This window comes from Anomaloglossus baeobatrachus, chromosome 2 (assembly GCF_048569485.1).
Source record: "Anomaloglossus baeobatrachus isolate aAnoBae1 chromosome 2, aAnoBae1.hap1, whole genome shotgun sequence".
Classification (NCBI taxonomy): domain Eukaryota; kingdom Metazoa; phylum Chordata; class Amphibia; order Anura; family Aromobatidae; genus Anomaloglossus; species Anomaloglossus baeobatrachus.
The window spans coordinates 128486485-128503637 of NC_134354.1; the positions used below are offsets into that span (position 1 = coordinate 128486485).

General features: G+C 44.2%; 1 protein-coding gene across 1 annotated transcript in view; it reads left to right on the forward strand.

Annotated features, from left to right (window-relative positions):
- The window catches only part of SERPINF1 (serpin family F member 1), a 144409-nt gene extending 136667 nt beyond the window's left edge, over nt 1–7742 (forward strand). Inside the window, exon 8 of the mRNA XM_075335335.1 lies at nt 7226–7742. Within this exon, the coding sequence (XP_075191450.1) occupies nt 7226–7488 (263 nt within the window). The 3' untranslated portion in view covers nt 7489–7742. The remainder of the gene's footprint in view (nt 1–7225) is intronic.
- Nucleotides 7743–17153: the final 9411 nt, after the last annotated feature.

The following is a 17153-nucleotide window of genomic DNA, read 5'->3' on the forward strand; positions in this document are numbered from 1 at the left end:
CATCCAATCCACACAGGCAAAGAAATCGAACCATAGATCTCCCATGTGTAATAATGAGAAATAAAGCATGGAAAAAAGTATTGGATGCTCTTACTGAAATGTATTTAATACTTCCTACAAAAGCCTTTGTTTGTGATGACAGCTTCAAGATGCCCATGGCCATACACCAGGGGTCTCAAACTAAAACGTGGGGTCCAGGGCCACTTATAAAAGTTTCCTTAGGTTGTGTGACAAATTGTTACATTGATGCAGGGTCTACACATCACAAAAGAGGTTGCATGGCCAATGTTTGCTTTGTGTAGCCGCTACATTGCGGTTTCATACAAGTAAATGGTGTCACAGTTCGATGTCCAGTGTACTAGGACACCACAGTCTACTATATATATAGCACGATGGCCACATAGCTCCCACTATTTACAGTATCATAATTGCCCCCTATATACAGTATAATGACCCCACAGCTTGTCTATTCATAGTTTGATGACCCATAGCCTACTTATATACAGTATAGTATGTCTTCACAGCCCTCAATATATAGTATAATGCCCCAACAGCTTCCCATATAGAGTTTGATGGAGCCTGTTTCTCTATAAATAGTATAACGTCCCCATAATTCCTATGCACAGTATGATGCTTCCAACAGCTCCCTAATCACGGTATAATGGACCCACAGCTTCTCTACATAGAGTATGATGGGAACCCACAGTCCCCTCTATCCAGTATAATGCCCCAACAGGACCGTATTTACAGTATAATGGACTCACTGCTTTACTAAATATAGTATATCAGCACAGCCCCCTATATACAGTATAATGCCCCCAACCGTTCCCTGTATACAGTATGATGGCCACACAGCTTTGCTACAAATAGAATAAGGTGCTCACAATCCCTATACACAGTATGATGCCTCCAACTTCTCCCTAAATACAGTATGATGGACCCACAGCTCTCTACATACTGTATGATGGCACCACAGCTTTTCAACATATATTATGATGGCCTGACAATTCTCCTTATTGAGTATAATGTCCCAAACAGCTCTCTACATACAGTATGATAAACCCTCTGATTTGCTAAATATAGTATGATGTCAACCACAACCAGCTATATACAGTATATGCCCCCACCAGTTCCCTACATACAGTATATTGAAAGGTACACCTCCTTGACATGATGGACGCACATCTCCCTTACATACAATATAAGGCGTTCACTGCCTTGAACGCATAATTTGAAGGCCACCACAGCAGTTTTATATATAGCATAAGGGCCAACATCCCTCTATATTCAGATATTCAGAATAATGGCCCCACAGCTCCCTCATACAAGGTATAATGGCCATATAGCCTCCATACATACCGTATAATTCCTCTAATATCGCTTACCTCCATATGTGTGGATTGTCTTCTGTATGGTCCTGTTGCTTGGACAACCTATCTGGCAAGTACAGGACGTGCCAAACCTGCCGCGTGACATCATTTAGATTTAGACGTTGCGGCTGAGACGTCACCAGGCATATTCAAAGTCGCTTGCCCAATAGCTGCCCCTCTATCACCTGACCTATCCTACCCCTGGCCTTGTTTCGGGGGGGGGGGGGGGTCACATGTGGCCAGCGTGTTTTAGAATTCTGCATTATGCCATTCCACCTAACTTGGAGACATAAGACATTTCCCTGCTTAGTATTTTTAACAAAATCTATTTTTATATAAAAAAATAAATAAATGAAGAGAAGATGTAACATGCTCTCTGCAGAATTTAGCCCCCAGGTACAGATCCTCTTTGCTTACAACGGATGAGGAATGTAATATGGGAGTCTATGTATGTACGGTACTCCTCAGTGGATGCTCTGGATATAAACATACTGTGGCTTCGCTCAGCTCTTGGGAGCTAACTCACATTGCATTGCACATCAATAAACTTTATTTCATGCTCCAGAGAAATTTATTGTGTGATATAGGAAAAAAAAAATACGTTGAGCACATAGTAGAAGGTGTCTGAGAAAATATACAGCATTCACAGCTTATGCAGTGCTAATGCTACTTGCATCTCCTGACCTTTTACACTGAGATTTTATTTACAGGGCGCAATATTTATATTTTTATGAAGAGCACTACCATCTAATCCTTGTTATTGATAAGTTATAGGAATATTTAAAACCAGCCATACACACTAGAAGGCTGCCGGCTGAACGATGGTTCAGATGATGGCCATCTCAGCCGATTCTCTCATACACAGGAGCACTCATTTGGCTGAACGCTCCTGTGTTCTCTATGAGAACACCACAGACTGATACGTCAGCTGGCGGTATATCTCCAAGATAATGCGATTGTCAATCTCAATTCTAACATGCACGACTGTTGTCTCTCCTGACCATCATACAGCCGGCGCAACCATACACATTAAACAGTTGCCTAAACATGTCAATATTAATGGGTTCAGTTGCGGCTTATAGATGAGCGAACCCGAACTGTAAAGTTTGATGTTCGTACCAAATATTGGGTGTCCAGGGCTCGAACCTGAACACAGTCTTTTAAAAAAGGTCTTTATACAGTTCGTATGGTAACCACTTGATCGTGCAAAAGGGTGCTCAGGCTTGCTCGGCCTAGTGAGACCCGTTTACAGTCTCTAAATGACTCTCACGGGGAAAAAATGTGTTCGGAAGTAGTGTGTCCAAAACAAACCCAACAAAAAACCAAAACCCTGCCGTCACCGGAAATGGTCTGTTTATGGCTGGCTCTATGTGGGCCGAACTGCCCAATCATTGACTTCCATTATACTTCTTACTCGTGTCGAGCTCGTTAGTTTGGGTCCCGATTGACTTACATGCAGTTTGGGGTCCAGAAACAAAGTTCAGTCTGGCTGAACCCAAACATACATGGGTCCGCTCATCTCTATTGAGTCTGTGTGTGGTGTCTTAGGCTGGAGTCACACTTGCGTGTGACTCGTGCGAGTATCGCATCGCTCTGCCTGGACCGGCTGGCTTCTCTTCTGCCAGGAGTGGCTCCACTGTATGTATTTCTATGATGCTGACCCGCTCCTGTCAGGAGAGCCGCCCCTGGTCCGGGAAGTGCGATTTGATACTCGCACGAGTCACACGCAAGTGTGACTTCAGTCTTAAAGTGAGTCTACATACACACCGTGCTTTATCAGAGGGATCATCACAACTACATTGACCTTAGAAAAAAGCAATGGTGCCTAAAAATAAAGATTTCAAATATAGATCTTTATGCTACTTCTCCATTTCATCTGTACTTGATCCAGGTTTCAGGTTTTGTTTCAAGACGTAAAAGTATTGCTTTTTTTGTGAAGCCATCTGCACAGAAAAATGAAATAGCAATCTACTCGGATTCTTTTTCTGCTGCATTTTCATCTATTCCTCTGTTTTTTATACAATTTTTTTATTATTATAGTGCAAAAATGTAGGGATTTTACACTTAAAAAATTAACTCGTGTTTTTTTACATGTCATTTTTTTTTTTAAAGCTCCTCATAGTAGTCTATGGGAAAATAAACATCTCCCCCGCCCAAATAAAAATAGAACAGTTCAGCAATGTCTTTAAACGCACAATTGCCATCAGTTTTCATGAAATCACATCCAACCCCTTCTAATTTTCATATTTGTGATTTAATTTTTTCCTTCGTTTACACAGACCTATGAGCGCTTGTTTATTCTGCAGGATGAATTGTAGTTTTGAATGAGATTATTCATTTTACCGTACAATGTACTGGAAAACTGTAAAAAAAAAGTCCATATTTGGTGACATCTCAAAAAAACTAATTCCGTCATTGTTTTTGCAGAGTTCATTGTGGCAAAAATGATCCTTCAGCACGATTCTCAGTAACATTATGTAGATAAGAAACTTAAATACTTTTGTTTTATTTTAGTGGTGAAAAAATTTCAGAAATTAAAATAAATGGTTTGTGTCGTCATTTTTGGAGACCCATGATTTTTTTTTATTTTGCCATCAATGGAGCTGTGTGAGGACTAGTGTTTTTTGGAGGAAAAATGACTTTTTATTGATACCATTTTGGGGTAAATACATTTTGATAATTTTTTATTACTTTTTTTCCAACTGTTTTTTTCCAGTACAGGGTGAGTAATTTTACATTTTAAAGGGGGCTTTACACGGTAGCGATATCGCTAGCAATTTCTAGCGATAGCGACCGTGTAAGTACCCGCCCCCGTCGCGCATGCGATTGTTTGTGATCGCTGCCGTAGCGAACATTATCGCTACGCAGCGTCACACATACTTACCTGGTCGGCGTCGTCGCTGTGACTGCCGAACAATCCCTCCTTCAAGGGGGAGGGACGTTCGGCATCACAGCGACGTCACCGCAACGTCACTAAGCGGCCGACCAATCAAAGCAGAGGGGCGGAGATGAGCAGGACGTAACATCCCGCCCACCTCCTTTCTTCCTCATTGGGGCCGGCGGCAGGTAAGGAGACGTTCCTCGCTCCTGCGGTGTCACACATAACCCTTACCAATTTTTGACTTTGGGACGACCTCTCCATGGTGAACGATTTTCACCATTTTTGAGGTCGCCTAAGGTCGCTGGTAAGTGTCACACGCTGCGATATCGTTAATGACGCCGGATGTGCGTCACTAACAACTTGACCCCGACGACCAAACATTAATGATATCGTAGCGTGTAAAGCCCCCTTAAGACATTATACTTTTTATAGACAACCCAATACCAAGGGTTTATTCTTTTCTATTTTTTAACTATTTTGAAAGGCTGTGGTGATTGTTTTTTTTTTTTTTTTTTTACTTTTATATTTATTTTAGTCTTCTCAGAGGACTTGAACCTGTGACTGTCTGACCGCTTGTTCTATGTACTGTAATACAAAAAACAAATATCACACTCTCCTTCAGTGCCTTGCAAAAGTAATCACTCCCTTGGCATTTTTTTTTGCATTTTTTTGTTTTGCTACCTCACAACCTGAAATGTATTTAGTTTCTTTTGAGGGTTTGCATCAGTTCATATAAAGAACATGCCTACAACTGTGAACATTTGGTTTTCTTTTTATTGTGAAACAAAAAAACTGAAAAACTTCAGCATGCATAACTATTCACCTCCCATAAAGTCAGTACTTTGTAGAGCCTACCTTTGCGGCAATTACAGCTGCAAGTCATTTTGGATAAGTCTCTTGGAGCTTTCCACATCTTGCCACTGGGATTTTTGCACATTTCTCAAGGCAAAAGTGGTACATTTCCTCATCTGTTATGGTTTCCTTTCGTGAACAGCAATCTTTATTAGAGGTGAGTGGACCCATGGAATTTCAGTGCGTTCAGCCGGACTTTAGATAAAGCTTGATTTGGGACCTGGACTGAACCCCATTGGAAGTCACTATTTCAGCAGTTGGGTCTCCGCCCACATGCAGCCAGCCATAAACAGAACACTTCTGAAGGAGGGTGGATGGGGTTGTTGTTTTGGGATTTTTTTTTGTACATACTACATCTGATAAGTCTCTTGCTACCCCCACTGCGAGAAAATCAAACACCGCAAGTAGCTTGCACTGGGCTGAGCAGAGCGTTCCCGAGCACAGCGATGCACGCTCCAGTGGTCAGCATACGTAACTGAACTTCTGCTTCGCTCATCTCTAATCTTTATGTCTAACCACACATTCTCAATTGGATTAAGCTCTGGGCTTTGACTATTCCTATCACATTTTCTCTTAAACCACTAGAGTGTGGATTTAGCAGTATGCTTTGAATCATTGGAAAATGAACCTCTATCCCAGTCTTAAATTAGTGACCGAATGATACATGCGGTTTTGCTCAAGAATATCCCTGTATCTTGCACCATCCATCTTCCCCTCGACTCAAACCATTTCCTCTGTCACTGCGGCAGAAAAACATCCCCACAGCATGATGCAGCCACCCCCATGTTTCTTGGGGTGATGAACTGTATGTTTGGCCCCAGACATAGCGTTTACCTTGGTGGCCAAAATGTGCATTTTTGGTCTCATTAGACCACAGCACCTTCCTCCATTCATTTGGGGAGTCTCCCACATGTGTTTTGGCAAAATCAAAAAGCCTTCCAATTTTTGGCTGTAAGTAAAAGCAACAACAAAATAGGTAAAAAGCCAAGGTAAGTGAATACTTTCGCAAGGCTCTGTATATAACACAGCCTTCAGCAAACCTCCAGCCCATTGGCATCCTACAATCACATAATTTTGGACCTTATGGACTCATGGAACGGTTCAAACATTTGAAAGCAATGGAAAACCCCTTTAAAGAGGCAGACCAACAATATATGGTTTTCATAGTGAGAGTAGGTCTTTGCAAAGGCTAGTATGGTGAGGTCCTGAGTGGGAGAACATGTAAATCTACCACATTTAGTAGGGCATATGTACAGCGGTTGTCTTGAATATTTGGACAACAAATACTGCCAGCCTGTGCTGTCTGGACAAAAACCCCACTCGTCTCACATTGAATGCTCCTGTTTAGCCATATTATATATCTGTTATCCTGATGGATGACGTTAACAGCATCTTAAGGTACTGTCACAGATAACGAGATCACTAGCGAGATCGCAGGTGAGTCACGGTTTCCGTGACGCTGTAGCGATCCCGTTAGCGATCTCTTTATGTGTGACACCTACCAGCGATCAGGCCACTGCTGTGAGATCTCTAGTCATTGCAGAATGGTCCAGGCCATTTTCTTCAAAGGCGATGTCCTGCTGGGCAGGAAGCATCGGTGTGTTTGACACTGTGTGACAGGGTCACAGTGACTGCTGAGATCGTTATACAGGTCGCTACTGCGACCTGTATTGTTCCTGCATCGCTGGTAAGATCTGACTGTGTGACATCTCACCTGCGACCTCCCAGCGACTTACATGTGATCCCTATCAGGTCGCATCGTTTTTGGGATGGCTGGTAAGTCGTTGTGTGTGACTGGGCCTTAAGTGAAGCCACGAGAGCGTGATGCAGGAAGGTCAATATGGCTCCCTGGAGCGCTGCTTTATTTAATTGTATCTGCAACTGAATACATCAGCACCACTATAGGAAGTCATGGGAGGCTTTGTGTCTAGCGCCCTAAACTACACTCTCGTTGATATTTTCAACCAAAGAGGCACAGCACCCCCTTTTGATAAATACTGATATCAGGCAAACTCAATAGAGCTACGTATGTTCCCTGTGTAATGCAATAGTGCTATTTATGTTGCCACCGTGAATATTCCCACTGACCATGTTTTAACAGAATGAATATTTGTTGTTCCAGAGCTTCAACCTCTCTTCTCAACTCCTGACTTTAGTAAGATCTCCGCCAAGTCAGTGAAGCTCACCCATGTTATGCACAAGGCTGTCCTGGAACTGAATGAAGATGGAGTGGAAAGTGCACCAAAAGTGGACCCCAGCACTCGCCAACATTTCCCACTGGAGTTCCACCTCAACCACCCATTCCTGTTTGTTCTCCGGTCTGAAAGCAACGGTGCTCTCCTGTTTATTGGAAAAGTAATGAATCCCAAAGAAGTTTCCCGTTAAGCACCATGTATTGTTTTTGACTGTTGCAGCCTTAATAATTAAGTCTGGATTCTGTAAATTGCCTGTGACTATTATTGCCCTCTTTTGCCGAAGACTAGCTAAACTCCGAAATCCAGGAGTTTCATATCTACTCCGGGTTCCCCCAAGTATATACAAATCCACGGTGCAGTAATAATACATGTACTCGCTGTTCATTTGTGTTTCAAAATGGCAACTGCAGCTACAGTTCCTAGAATAAAATCTATCGTACATCACGGAGTTTAATTATCTGCGTTTAGGTCTAAAGTTCTGTGCAGAATAATTGGAGCTTTGTTTTCTTGATACACAGCTCCAAATATCCAACACATCTAAAAGACATGTAGCCCAATTCATTAAAGCTAGCATTTTGTACGTTGTATAGGGAGCGTTGCAGTAAGATGCGACAACTTCATTAATCTACTTCTTAATGAATTTGGCCCATCTTATGACTGCCATGTGCCTCCACCAGAAATGTTACTCCAGCCAAGGGCTAGCATAAAATTTTGGGGGTAATTAACAGCAATTTTGTCTTGTATATTATGATGAATTTCTAGGTGGACTTTGCCATGCCCAATCTCAGATCCGTCAATTTTGGCAAAGCTGCTGGTAACTAGTGTAAAACTGCCGAAAGTCACATTACTTTTACGCACTTTCAAGTGGCACAAAGATTTTAACACATTTTAAGGCATTTTACGCCAGAATTCTAGGGAAAACGCCTTAATGAATTGAGACCATTGAGTTTAATGAATAAGCAGTTTACGGTAAGCTCTTAGGCTGTGTCCGCACTTTGCTTTTTTACCTGCTTTTTCGCTGCTTTTTCAACTGCAGCGTTTTAATGCCAAAATGCATGCGTTCTGCTTTTCAAGCAAAGTCTATGGGAATTTGGGATTTCTTGTGCGCACTATGCTGTTCAAAACGCTGCGTTTTTGTGGCAGAAATTTGGGCAAAAACTCTGCTTTTAGGCTATGTCCGCACTTTGCGTCGAGGTACTTGCAGTTCAAAACGCAAATGACAAAAATAACTCACATGTTGCTTCTTTAAAAAGCAGAGTTTTTGCCCAAATTTCTGCCACAAAAAACGCAGCGTTTTGAGCAGCATAGTGCGCACAACAAATCCCAAATTCCCATAGACTATGCTTGAAAAGCAGAACACATCCATTTGGCATTAAAACGCTGCAGTTGAAAAAGCAGCGAAAAAGCAGGTAAAAAAGCAAAGTGCGGACACAGTGTTGAGCTCCCTCAAGTGATGGCTGTAGGCAGGTTGCATGTTATATTTTAACTCTTTGTGTATGCTGGAAATGTTTAGCTCTTTGCCTAAAATGTACACACCCAATATAAAATTATATAAGAAAATGAACAAGGACAAAATTGTGAAATTTCAGAGCAAAATGACAAGACATTACTTTTGTGTCAGCTAAATACCGTGTTTTTCCAAAAATAATACACTGTCTTATACTTTTTTACCCCCCAAAAAAAGCACTAGGGCTTATTTTTGGAGAAACATGGTTGGGGGTAAGTTTACCCCCGCAAAAAAAGCAGACCCCACACTTCCCAGGAGACTCATACTTACCAGACCCGGACGTCTGCGTGGCTCCCAAGTCCTCCCTGTGATCTACGGTGGGTGCTGCACGCCGTCCTCCCCTGATGCTGGCTGACGCACGCACACACACACACGCACACACACACACACACACACACACACACACTACATCCAGCGTTACAGAATACTTCCGACCACAGGGAATGATGGGAAGTCACGTGTCTGTCCGCAGGTCCTGTAAGCAAGCATTGCGGCAGGTCCTTGCGCTCCACCGCACAGCCTCTCAGGATTCTGCCAGCAAGAAGAAATCGATTTCGCTGGATGTGGTGAGTATGTGTGCGATCCGATGTGTGTGTGTGTGTGTGTGTGAGAGATCACTACAGGTCCTGCCGCTCAGCTTCTGGTGAGTGTGATTGCGGGGTGCCCGCTGTCTATAATGAAGTGTCCTGCAGTATCTTTAACTTTTTTAGCTGCACGGACACTTCTTTATTGAACTGCGTCTAGGGCTTAATTTCGGGGGAGGGCTTATATTTAAGCCTTGCTGTGAAAATGCTGAAAATCCCTGCTAGAGCTTATTTTTAGGGGAGGTCTTAATTTTGGAAAAACACAGTATCTATATCATAAGTGCAGTACTCCATTTTCACAATAAATTTGTACGGTGACCGTTGTAACAAGTGCTTTCTATCATTGTGATGCATATGAGCTTAATGCAGAGAAAATACGTTATTCTAACAATAGAGTCTAAAATCCATACTGGGAAAAGGGAATCTGTCACCAGACTTTTGCCGACTAATCTGAGAGCAGCATAATGTAGAGAGAGAGAGAGACACTGATTCCAGCGATGTGTCACTTAAGGCCCCTTTACACACTGAGACTTTCAGCGATCCAACCAGCGATTCCAACCTGGCCGGGATCGCTATAAAGTCTCTGGTGAGTCTCTGGTGAGCTGTCAAACAGGCAAACCTGGCCAACGACGCAACAGCGATCGGGACCTGCAGAACGACCTAGCTAGTCAAACACTGGAAACGAGTGCTGTGTCACAATATCTGTCAATCACTATTCTCTGTCAGTCGGTCTCTCCCTCTCGGTCTCTATTCTCTCTCTGTCGGTCCGTCACTATCTCTGTCCCTCTCTCACAGTCTGTTGGTCATTTTCCCCTCCTCTCTCATACTCACCAATCCCCGATCCCCGGCGCGGCGCTGCACGGCATTCACACTGCTGCGGCGGCTTTTCCTCTTTTGAAAAAGCCGGCCGCTCATTAAACAATTTCGTATTCCCTACTTTCCCTGCCCACAGGCGCCTATGATTGGTTGCAGTGAGACACGCCCCCACGCTGAGTGACAGGTGTCTCACTGCACCCAATCACAGCAGCCGGTGTGCGTGTTTATACTGTGCAGTGAAATAAATAATTAAATAATTAAAAAAAACGGCGTGCGGTCCCCCCCAATTTTAATACCAGCCAGATAAAGCCATACGGCTGAAGGCTGGTATTCTCAGGATGGGGAGCTCCACGTTATGGGGAGCCCCCCAGCCTAACAATATCAGTCAGCAGCCGCCCAGAATTGCCGCATACATTATATGCGACAGTTCTGGGACTGTACCCGGCTCTTCCCGATTTTGCCCTGGTGCGTTGGCAAATCGGGGTAATAAGGAGTTATTGGCAGCCCATAGCTGCCAATAAGTCCTAGATTAATCATGTCAGGCGTCTCCCCGAGAAACCTTCCATGATTAATCTGTAAATTACAGTAAATAAACACACACAACTGAAAAAATCTTTTATTAGAAATAAAAAACACAAACACATTCCCAAATCACCAATTTAATCAGCCCCAAAAAGCCCTCCTTGTCCGGCGTAATCCACGGACCTCCAGCGTCGCATCCAGCTCTGCTGCATGCAGGTGACAGGAGCAGGAGAATACACCGCCGCTCCTGTCACCTCCACGCAGCTAATGAAGGCAATAGCGCGATCAGCTGAGCTGTCACTGAGGTTACCTGGATCCAGCGGTGGATGCAGCGGTGGCCGCGGGTAACCTCAGTGACAGCTCAGCTGATTGCGCTACTCACCTCAGTTGCTGCTTGGAGGTGACAGGAGCGGCGGTGAGTAGCGCGATCAGCTGAGCTGTCACTGAGGTTACCCGCGGCCACCGCTGCATCCACCGCTGGATCCAGTGACAGCGGGTAATCTCAGTGACAGCTCAGCCGATCGCGCGGCTGTCTTCATTAGCTGCGTGGAGGTGACAGGAACGGCGGTGTCTTCTCCTGCTCCTGTCACCTGCATGCAGCACAGCTGGAAGCGACGCTGGAGGTCCGTGGATTACGCCGGACAAGGAGGGCTATTTGGGGCTTATTAAATTGGTGATGAGGGAATGTGTTTGTGTTTTTTATTTCTAATAAAGGATTTTTTCGGGTGTGTGCGTTTATTTACTGTAATTTACAAATTAATCATGGAAGGTTTCTCGGGGAGACGCCTGACATGATTAACCTATGACTTATTGGCAGCTATGGGCTACCATTAACTCCTTATTACCCCGATTTGCCAACGCACCAGGGCAAATCGGGAAGAGCCGGGTACAGTCCCAGAACTGTCGCATATAATGTATGCGGCAATTCTGGGCGGCTGCTGACTGATATTGTTAGGCTGGGGGGCTCCCCATAACGTGGAGCTCCCCATCCTGAGAATACCAGCCTTCAGCCGTATGGCTTTATCTGGCTGGTATTAAAATTGGGGGGGACCGCACGCCGTTTTTTTTAATTATTTTTTTCACTGCACAGTATAGACACGCCCACCGGCTGCTGTGATTGGGTGCAATGAGACACCTGTCACTCAGCGTGGGGGGGTGTCTCACTGCAACCAATCATAGGCGCCTGTGGGCGGGGAAAGTAGGGAATACGAAATTGTTTAATGAGCGGCCGGCTTTTTCAAAAGAGGAAAAGCCGCCGCAGCAGTGTGAATGCCGTGCAGCGCCGCGCCGGGGATCGGGGATTGGTGAGTATGAGAGAGGAGGGGAAAATGACCAACAGACTGTGAGAGAGGGACAGAGATAGTGATGGACCGACAGAGAGAGAATAGAGACCGAGAGGGAGAGACCGACTGACAGAGAATAGTGATTGACAGATATTGTGACACATCACTCGTTTCCAGTGTTTTAAGTCCCCTTTACACACTGAGACTTTGCTGCACAGCGGGAAACAAAGGACCAAAGAATGGTCCTGAACGATTTGTAGCGATCAGCAACTTCATAGCAGGGGCCAGGTCGCTGATGTGTTTCACACACTGCAATGTCGCTGGGGAGGTCGCTATTACGTCACAAAACCGGTGACGTTACAGCGATGTCGTTTGAGATGTTGCAGTGTGTAAAGCCACCTTTACTGGGCTGCTTAGTGTAGTTGTGATAAAATCACTGATTACTCAGCAATAGATTATCATTAGAGGACTACTTGGCGTGCTGCCAGGTAGTCCAGCTTATTCATGAGCGCTGTATAACTGCTAGATCTGCATCAGAGAAAACATTGACAGCAAACAGCCCAGTAAGTGACACATCGCTGGAATCAGGGTCTCTGTCTCTACATTATGCTGCTCTCAGATGGGAGAGCAAAAACCTGGTGACAGATTCCCTTTAAAAGGTTACAATTGCAAAGCGCTTTTGCCTGGACAGTTACATATGCAATGAACGTGCGCTGCTTGGAGGCTCTTTAATTTAGGGCTGCTCTGAAGCTGGCAGGATCGAGCGGTCTGACCAGCTTTAGTGTCCCTTGCTTCTCCCAAGCTGCAAAATCAAAGCAGATTTTGCGTGCAGCATCAGAGCTCTAAGTTTGGACCAGTGGTACGACCATGATGAGGTGTGAACTGTCTATCCTCATGAGTGCAGAGGGACGCTGGGGAGCAGCGTGCTGATGAAGATGAGAACACTCCTCTAAATTATTTGCAGCAACTGCAAGTCTGACTTAGTCCATCTATGTATTACAAGGACGGCAAATCTTTTTTATGGTTATTCCACATGATTTCTGTGCTTGATTCATATCAAAAAAAGTGAAACAAACCTTTTAGGCACCAAAATGTTTTGCATGACCATGCAGATGACTAAAAATTATTAGATTTGTGGTTTGATTGAGGTTTGTAATTGTGTTTATGTCTCAGATTCGAGGGGACAGATTTACAAAGGCAAATGAGCCAGAAATCCGGCTTCACTTTTGCAAAAAAAAAAACCCTGTCTTTCATGCTTTGCGCCACAGTTACCAGTTTTAGACACATTCTAGATGCACCGAGTGCAGAGGTGTAGCCGATTGGTAAGAGGGTGAATGGGGTGTAGGGATACCGCACAAAAAAAGAAAAGACAACTTTCTGGACCAAAGTAAGCCAACTAACAAATAGTATAAACCAGTCACGAGATGCAATGGGTGAAAGTTAAGCAACTTTAATAAATCAGCATTAATGTCTTTTATATTTCTCCACTCCTTGTGAAACTTTGTGCCCCATGATTGTATGTTTTTAAGAAAAATTACCGGTCTCCATCTGCTTCTAAACAGGACTTTAAAGTAGGCTCCATATTTATCCAAAAAATAACTAGATTTATTCTCCAAGACAACATGCATGTTCTTCAGAAATGATTGTGATGGCTACTTTAGAGTATTCTCAAATATCTTAAGCTTCTTGTTTAAGTTTTCAATAAAGAGGGATAGCTCCCCCCCCACCCCCCCCCCCCACCCCCCAAAAAAAATCTACAGTATTACACCAAATACCTATTTACAACCTAAGAAATCCTACATGGTGTTCTTTTATATACTGGCGAGGTCTCGGCTAAACTCTTACCCTCTGCTATATGCTAGAACAATCCCATGCAATAAAGTCTGATTTACTTATTGCTCAGGAATCACGGTCTCGCGTTTCATTTCTTTGCCAGAAAATTAACCCTGTCGTGGAGTAATTCAATTAAAAAAAAAAAAAAAATGAGTGCAGAAGGGAATAGCAACATCCCCAGAATGTGTAACAAGTCTAATTAGTCAAGAATGTTCCCTTAGCAGTTGCTTCACAAAGATACATTAATTGCAAGTGTGTTCTGGGAGTTCACAAGTGCTGAGAGATGCAATCATAGAAAAGTGCTGCTTTTTTTATGAAGTACGTGAATAGGAGAAGCTTTAGGAAGTTCATTCAAGTCGAACAATTTATTTCTCCCAGACGTTCCTCATCCCAGGAAGCTCCAGTAGACACGTCCTCATTTCTTGCAGCTCTTGCACCATGCTGTTGTCGGGTCCATAGTGCACTGAAAGAATGTCCCATGCTCGTAGAATAATGGCCATGGCATCATCTACTTCACGTCTACAAAACACCAATGCAAAGAGACGCTTAAACTTGAATGACAAAACACTTGATATATATTAAAACCAAAACCATAAATCAGGCTAGAGTTACATTAATGGATAGGAAACAAACTTACCCATTGAATAATACCTGAGCCAGCTTGAAAAGTTCATGGCCAAGTTCTATGCTGGATGAACCATAACGTTGGCTTACAAACTGAATACTTTTTCTAAGGTGCCTTGCAGCTGCAGCCCAATCACCTATAAAGCATAGTATAAATTAAAGGGAATCTGTCACCCTTTGGTGATTTTTTTAGCTATTAATATGGGTATACAAGTGCCATAGAGGTGAAATTAGCCATACCTGTATGTCTCTTGGATGACAGGCCATTTTGGAAAATCTAAATTACTTACCGGTAATGGGTTTTTCCAGAGTCCACGACAATGCCACCAGAGAGGTCCACCCATCTTAGGACAGGAAACCCACTGAAATAAAACCATATAGCAACACCGACATTATCTATCACCTGTAAACTGTGGAGGATAACACTCAAGAGTGTACTCGTTAAAAGAAAAAGGAGGTGGGAAGTAGTAGCGCTGTCGTGGACTCCGGAAACACCCATTACCGGTAAGTAATTTAAATTTTTCCCTTTACCAGGACAGCGCCACCAGAGAGAGAGAGATTCTTATAGAAAATGAAATTTAGTGAGGGACCATAGTCTGTAGAACTCTTCTACCAAACATAAGATCCACGGTGGAAGATAAATCTAACCTATAGTGCTTGAAAAAAGGCATAGGAGAAGACCAGGTTGCTGCCTTACAGATCTGTTCGAGAGGCACGTTAGCTCCTTCGGCCCAGGAAGATGCGGACATGGTGGAATGCGCGGTGATACCATGCGGCCCTGGTCTATCCTAAGCTATATAGGCCTCCCTCATAGCTTCCTTTACTCATCTAGCAATGGATCCTTTTGAAGCCGAAAGACCCTTTCTAGCTCCACGGAAGCACACGAACAGGGCCTGACTGTTCCTCCAAGAACTAGTGACCTCTAAGTACTGAAGCACTAATCTGATGATATCTAAAGAATGGAGCCTTGCCTCCTCTGAGTTTTTAGGGACCGACCAAAACGAGGGAAGGACTATCTCCTGGGATCTGTGGAAAGACTTAGCTACTTTTGGCAAATATGCCGGGTCTTACGTAGTATAATCCTACCTTCCAGGACCCGAGTGTATGGGGGGGTTGACCGAAAGGGTCTGAAGGTCACTCACTCTTCTGGCGAAAGTCAAAGTGACCAGCAAAACCACTTTAAAGGTAATGAGTCTGATGGAGGACTGCAAAAGGGGTTCAAACGGAGGCCCTGTTAAGGCGTCTAGAACTAAGTTTAGATCCCAAGTAGGACATACCAGGGAAGGGACAGGCCTGGATCTCTGACAAGAAGAAATAAATCTTTTTACTCACCTGTCCCCTGTTAGGTTGTAATTATAGAGGGCCCCCAAGGCTGCTACCTGTACCTTTCAGGTGCTAACCGATAATCCTAATTCTAGCCCCCTCTATAAAAATTCAAGAATGGCGGCTATCAGCCTCCCTCCCGGACTCTCACCTGAGGAGGAAAGGAACTTATGCCACACTCTGCCATAAATTCTTGTGGTTGCTGGCTTCCTACTCTGTAAGAGGGTAGTAATTATATTAGCAGAGAAGCCCTGGCCTGCTAATAACTGCCTCTCAAATTCCAGGCAGTCAAATGAAGGCCTGAAATTGGAGGGTGAAGCAGAGGTCGCTGGGAGAGGAGGTCCGCAGTTTCTGGCAAGACCCACAGATCTGACAAGGACATTCTTTTTAGCCAGTAAAACCAAAGCCACTTGAGCCAGAATGGAGCTATCAGAATCAATCTTGTCCTGTGCTCCTGGGCTTTCTTCAGGACTGCTGGAATCAGGATTAATGGGAAAAATGTGTACAGGAGTCCTGTCTTCCATAAAATGTGGAAAGCGTCCACTTTTTTGTTGGCCCTGTTGGCAAAAAAATCCAGAACTGGGGAACCCCAAAGGCCCACTATTTGGTTAAAGACCCTCTCATTCAAGGATCATTCTCCTTGCCGAACCTGACAGCGGCTCAGGAAATTTTCTGTAGTGTTGTCCACCCCCCGCATGTGTAGGGCAGGGAGGGAGGCGAGATGAGTCTGTGCCAAGGAGAGGTTACCTCGTGCTGCCTCCATAAGTGAGGGAGATCTCGTGCACCCCTGGTGATTTAGGTAAGAGACCGCCACCCTGCTGTCCGACAGAACCTAAATGTGGCAACCGACTAACAGAGGCAAAAAGGTCTCTGGAGCCTTCCTGATGGTCCAAAGCTCCCTCAAGTTGGAAGAACCCCGACTTTCCCAGTGAGTCCAAACCTCCTGGGCTATGTGAACCCCTAAGTGGGCCCCCCAACCTGACTTGCGTCTGTGGTGACAATCTCTGAGATATGGAAAGTCCAGGGAACTCTGACAGATTTTGACTGTCCAGCCATCAACAGAGGGAAACCCTTAACTGAGAAGAAAAGACTATACTTCCCTCCAACCCCCCCCTAATTGAGTCTGTGCTATAAGCACCTCCCTCTGCAGTGAACTGGTATTGAATTGTGAACAGGGAACTGTCAGGATACATGCTGCCAGGGACCCTAAAACTGACGTGGCCTCCCTGAGGGTAACTATCAATTTTGTGATAGCGGTGTGCACTAAAGCCCTTATGGGGAGAATTTTCTCCCGCAGCAGGAAGCATCTCTGAGAATGGAAGTCCAAACAAGACCTAAAAAGGTCTGACTTGTGGAAGCTGTA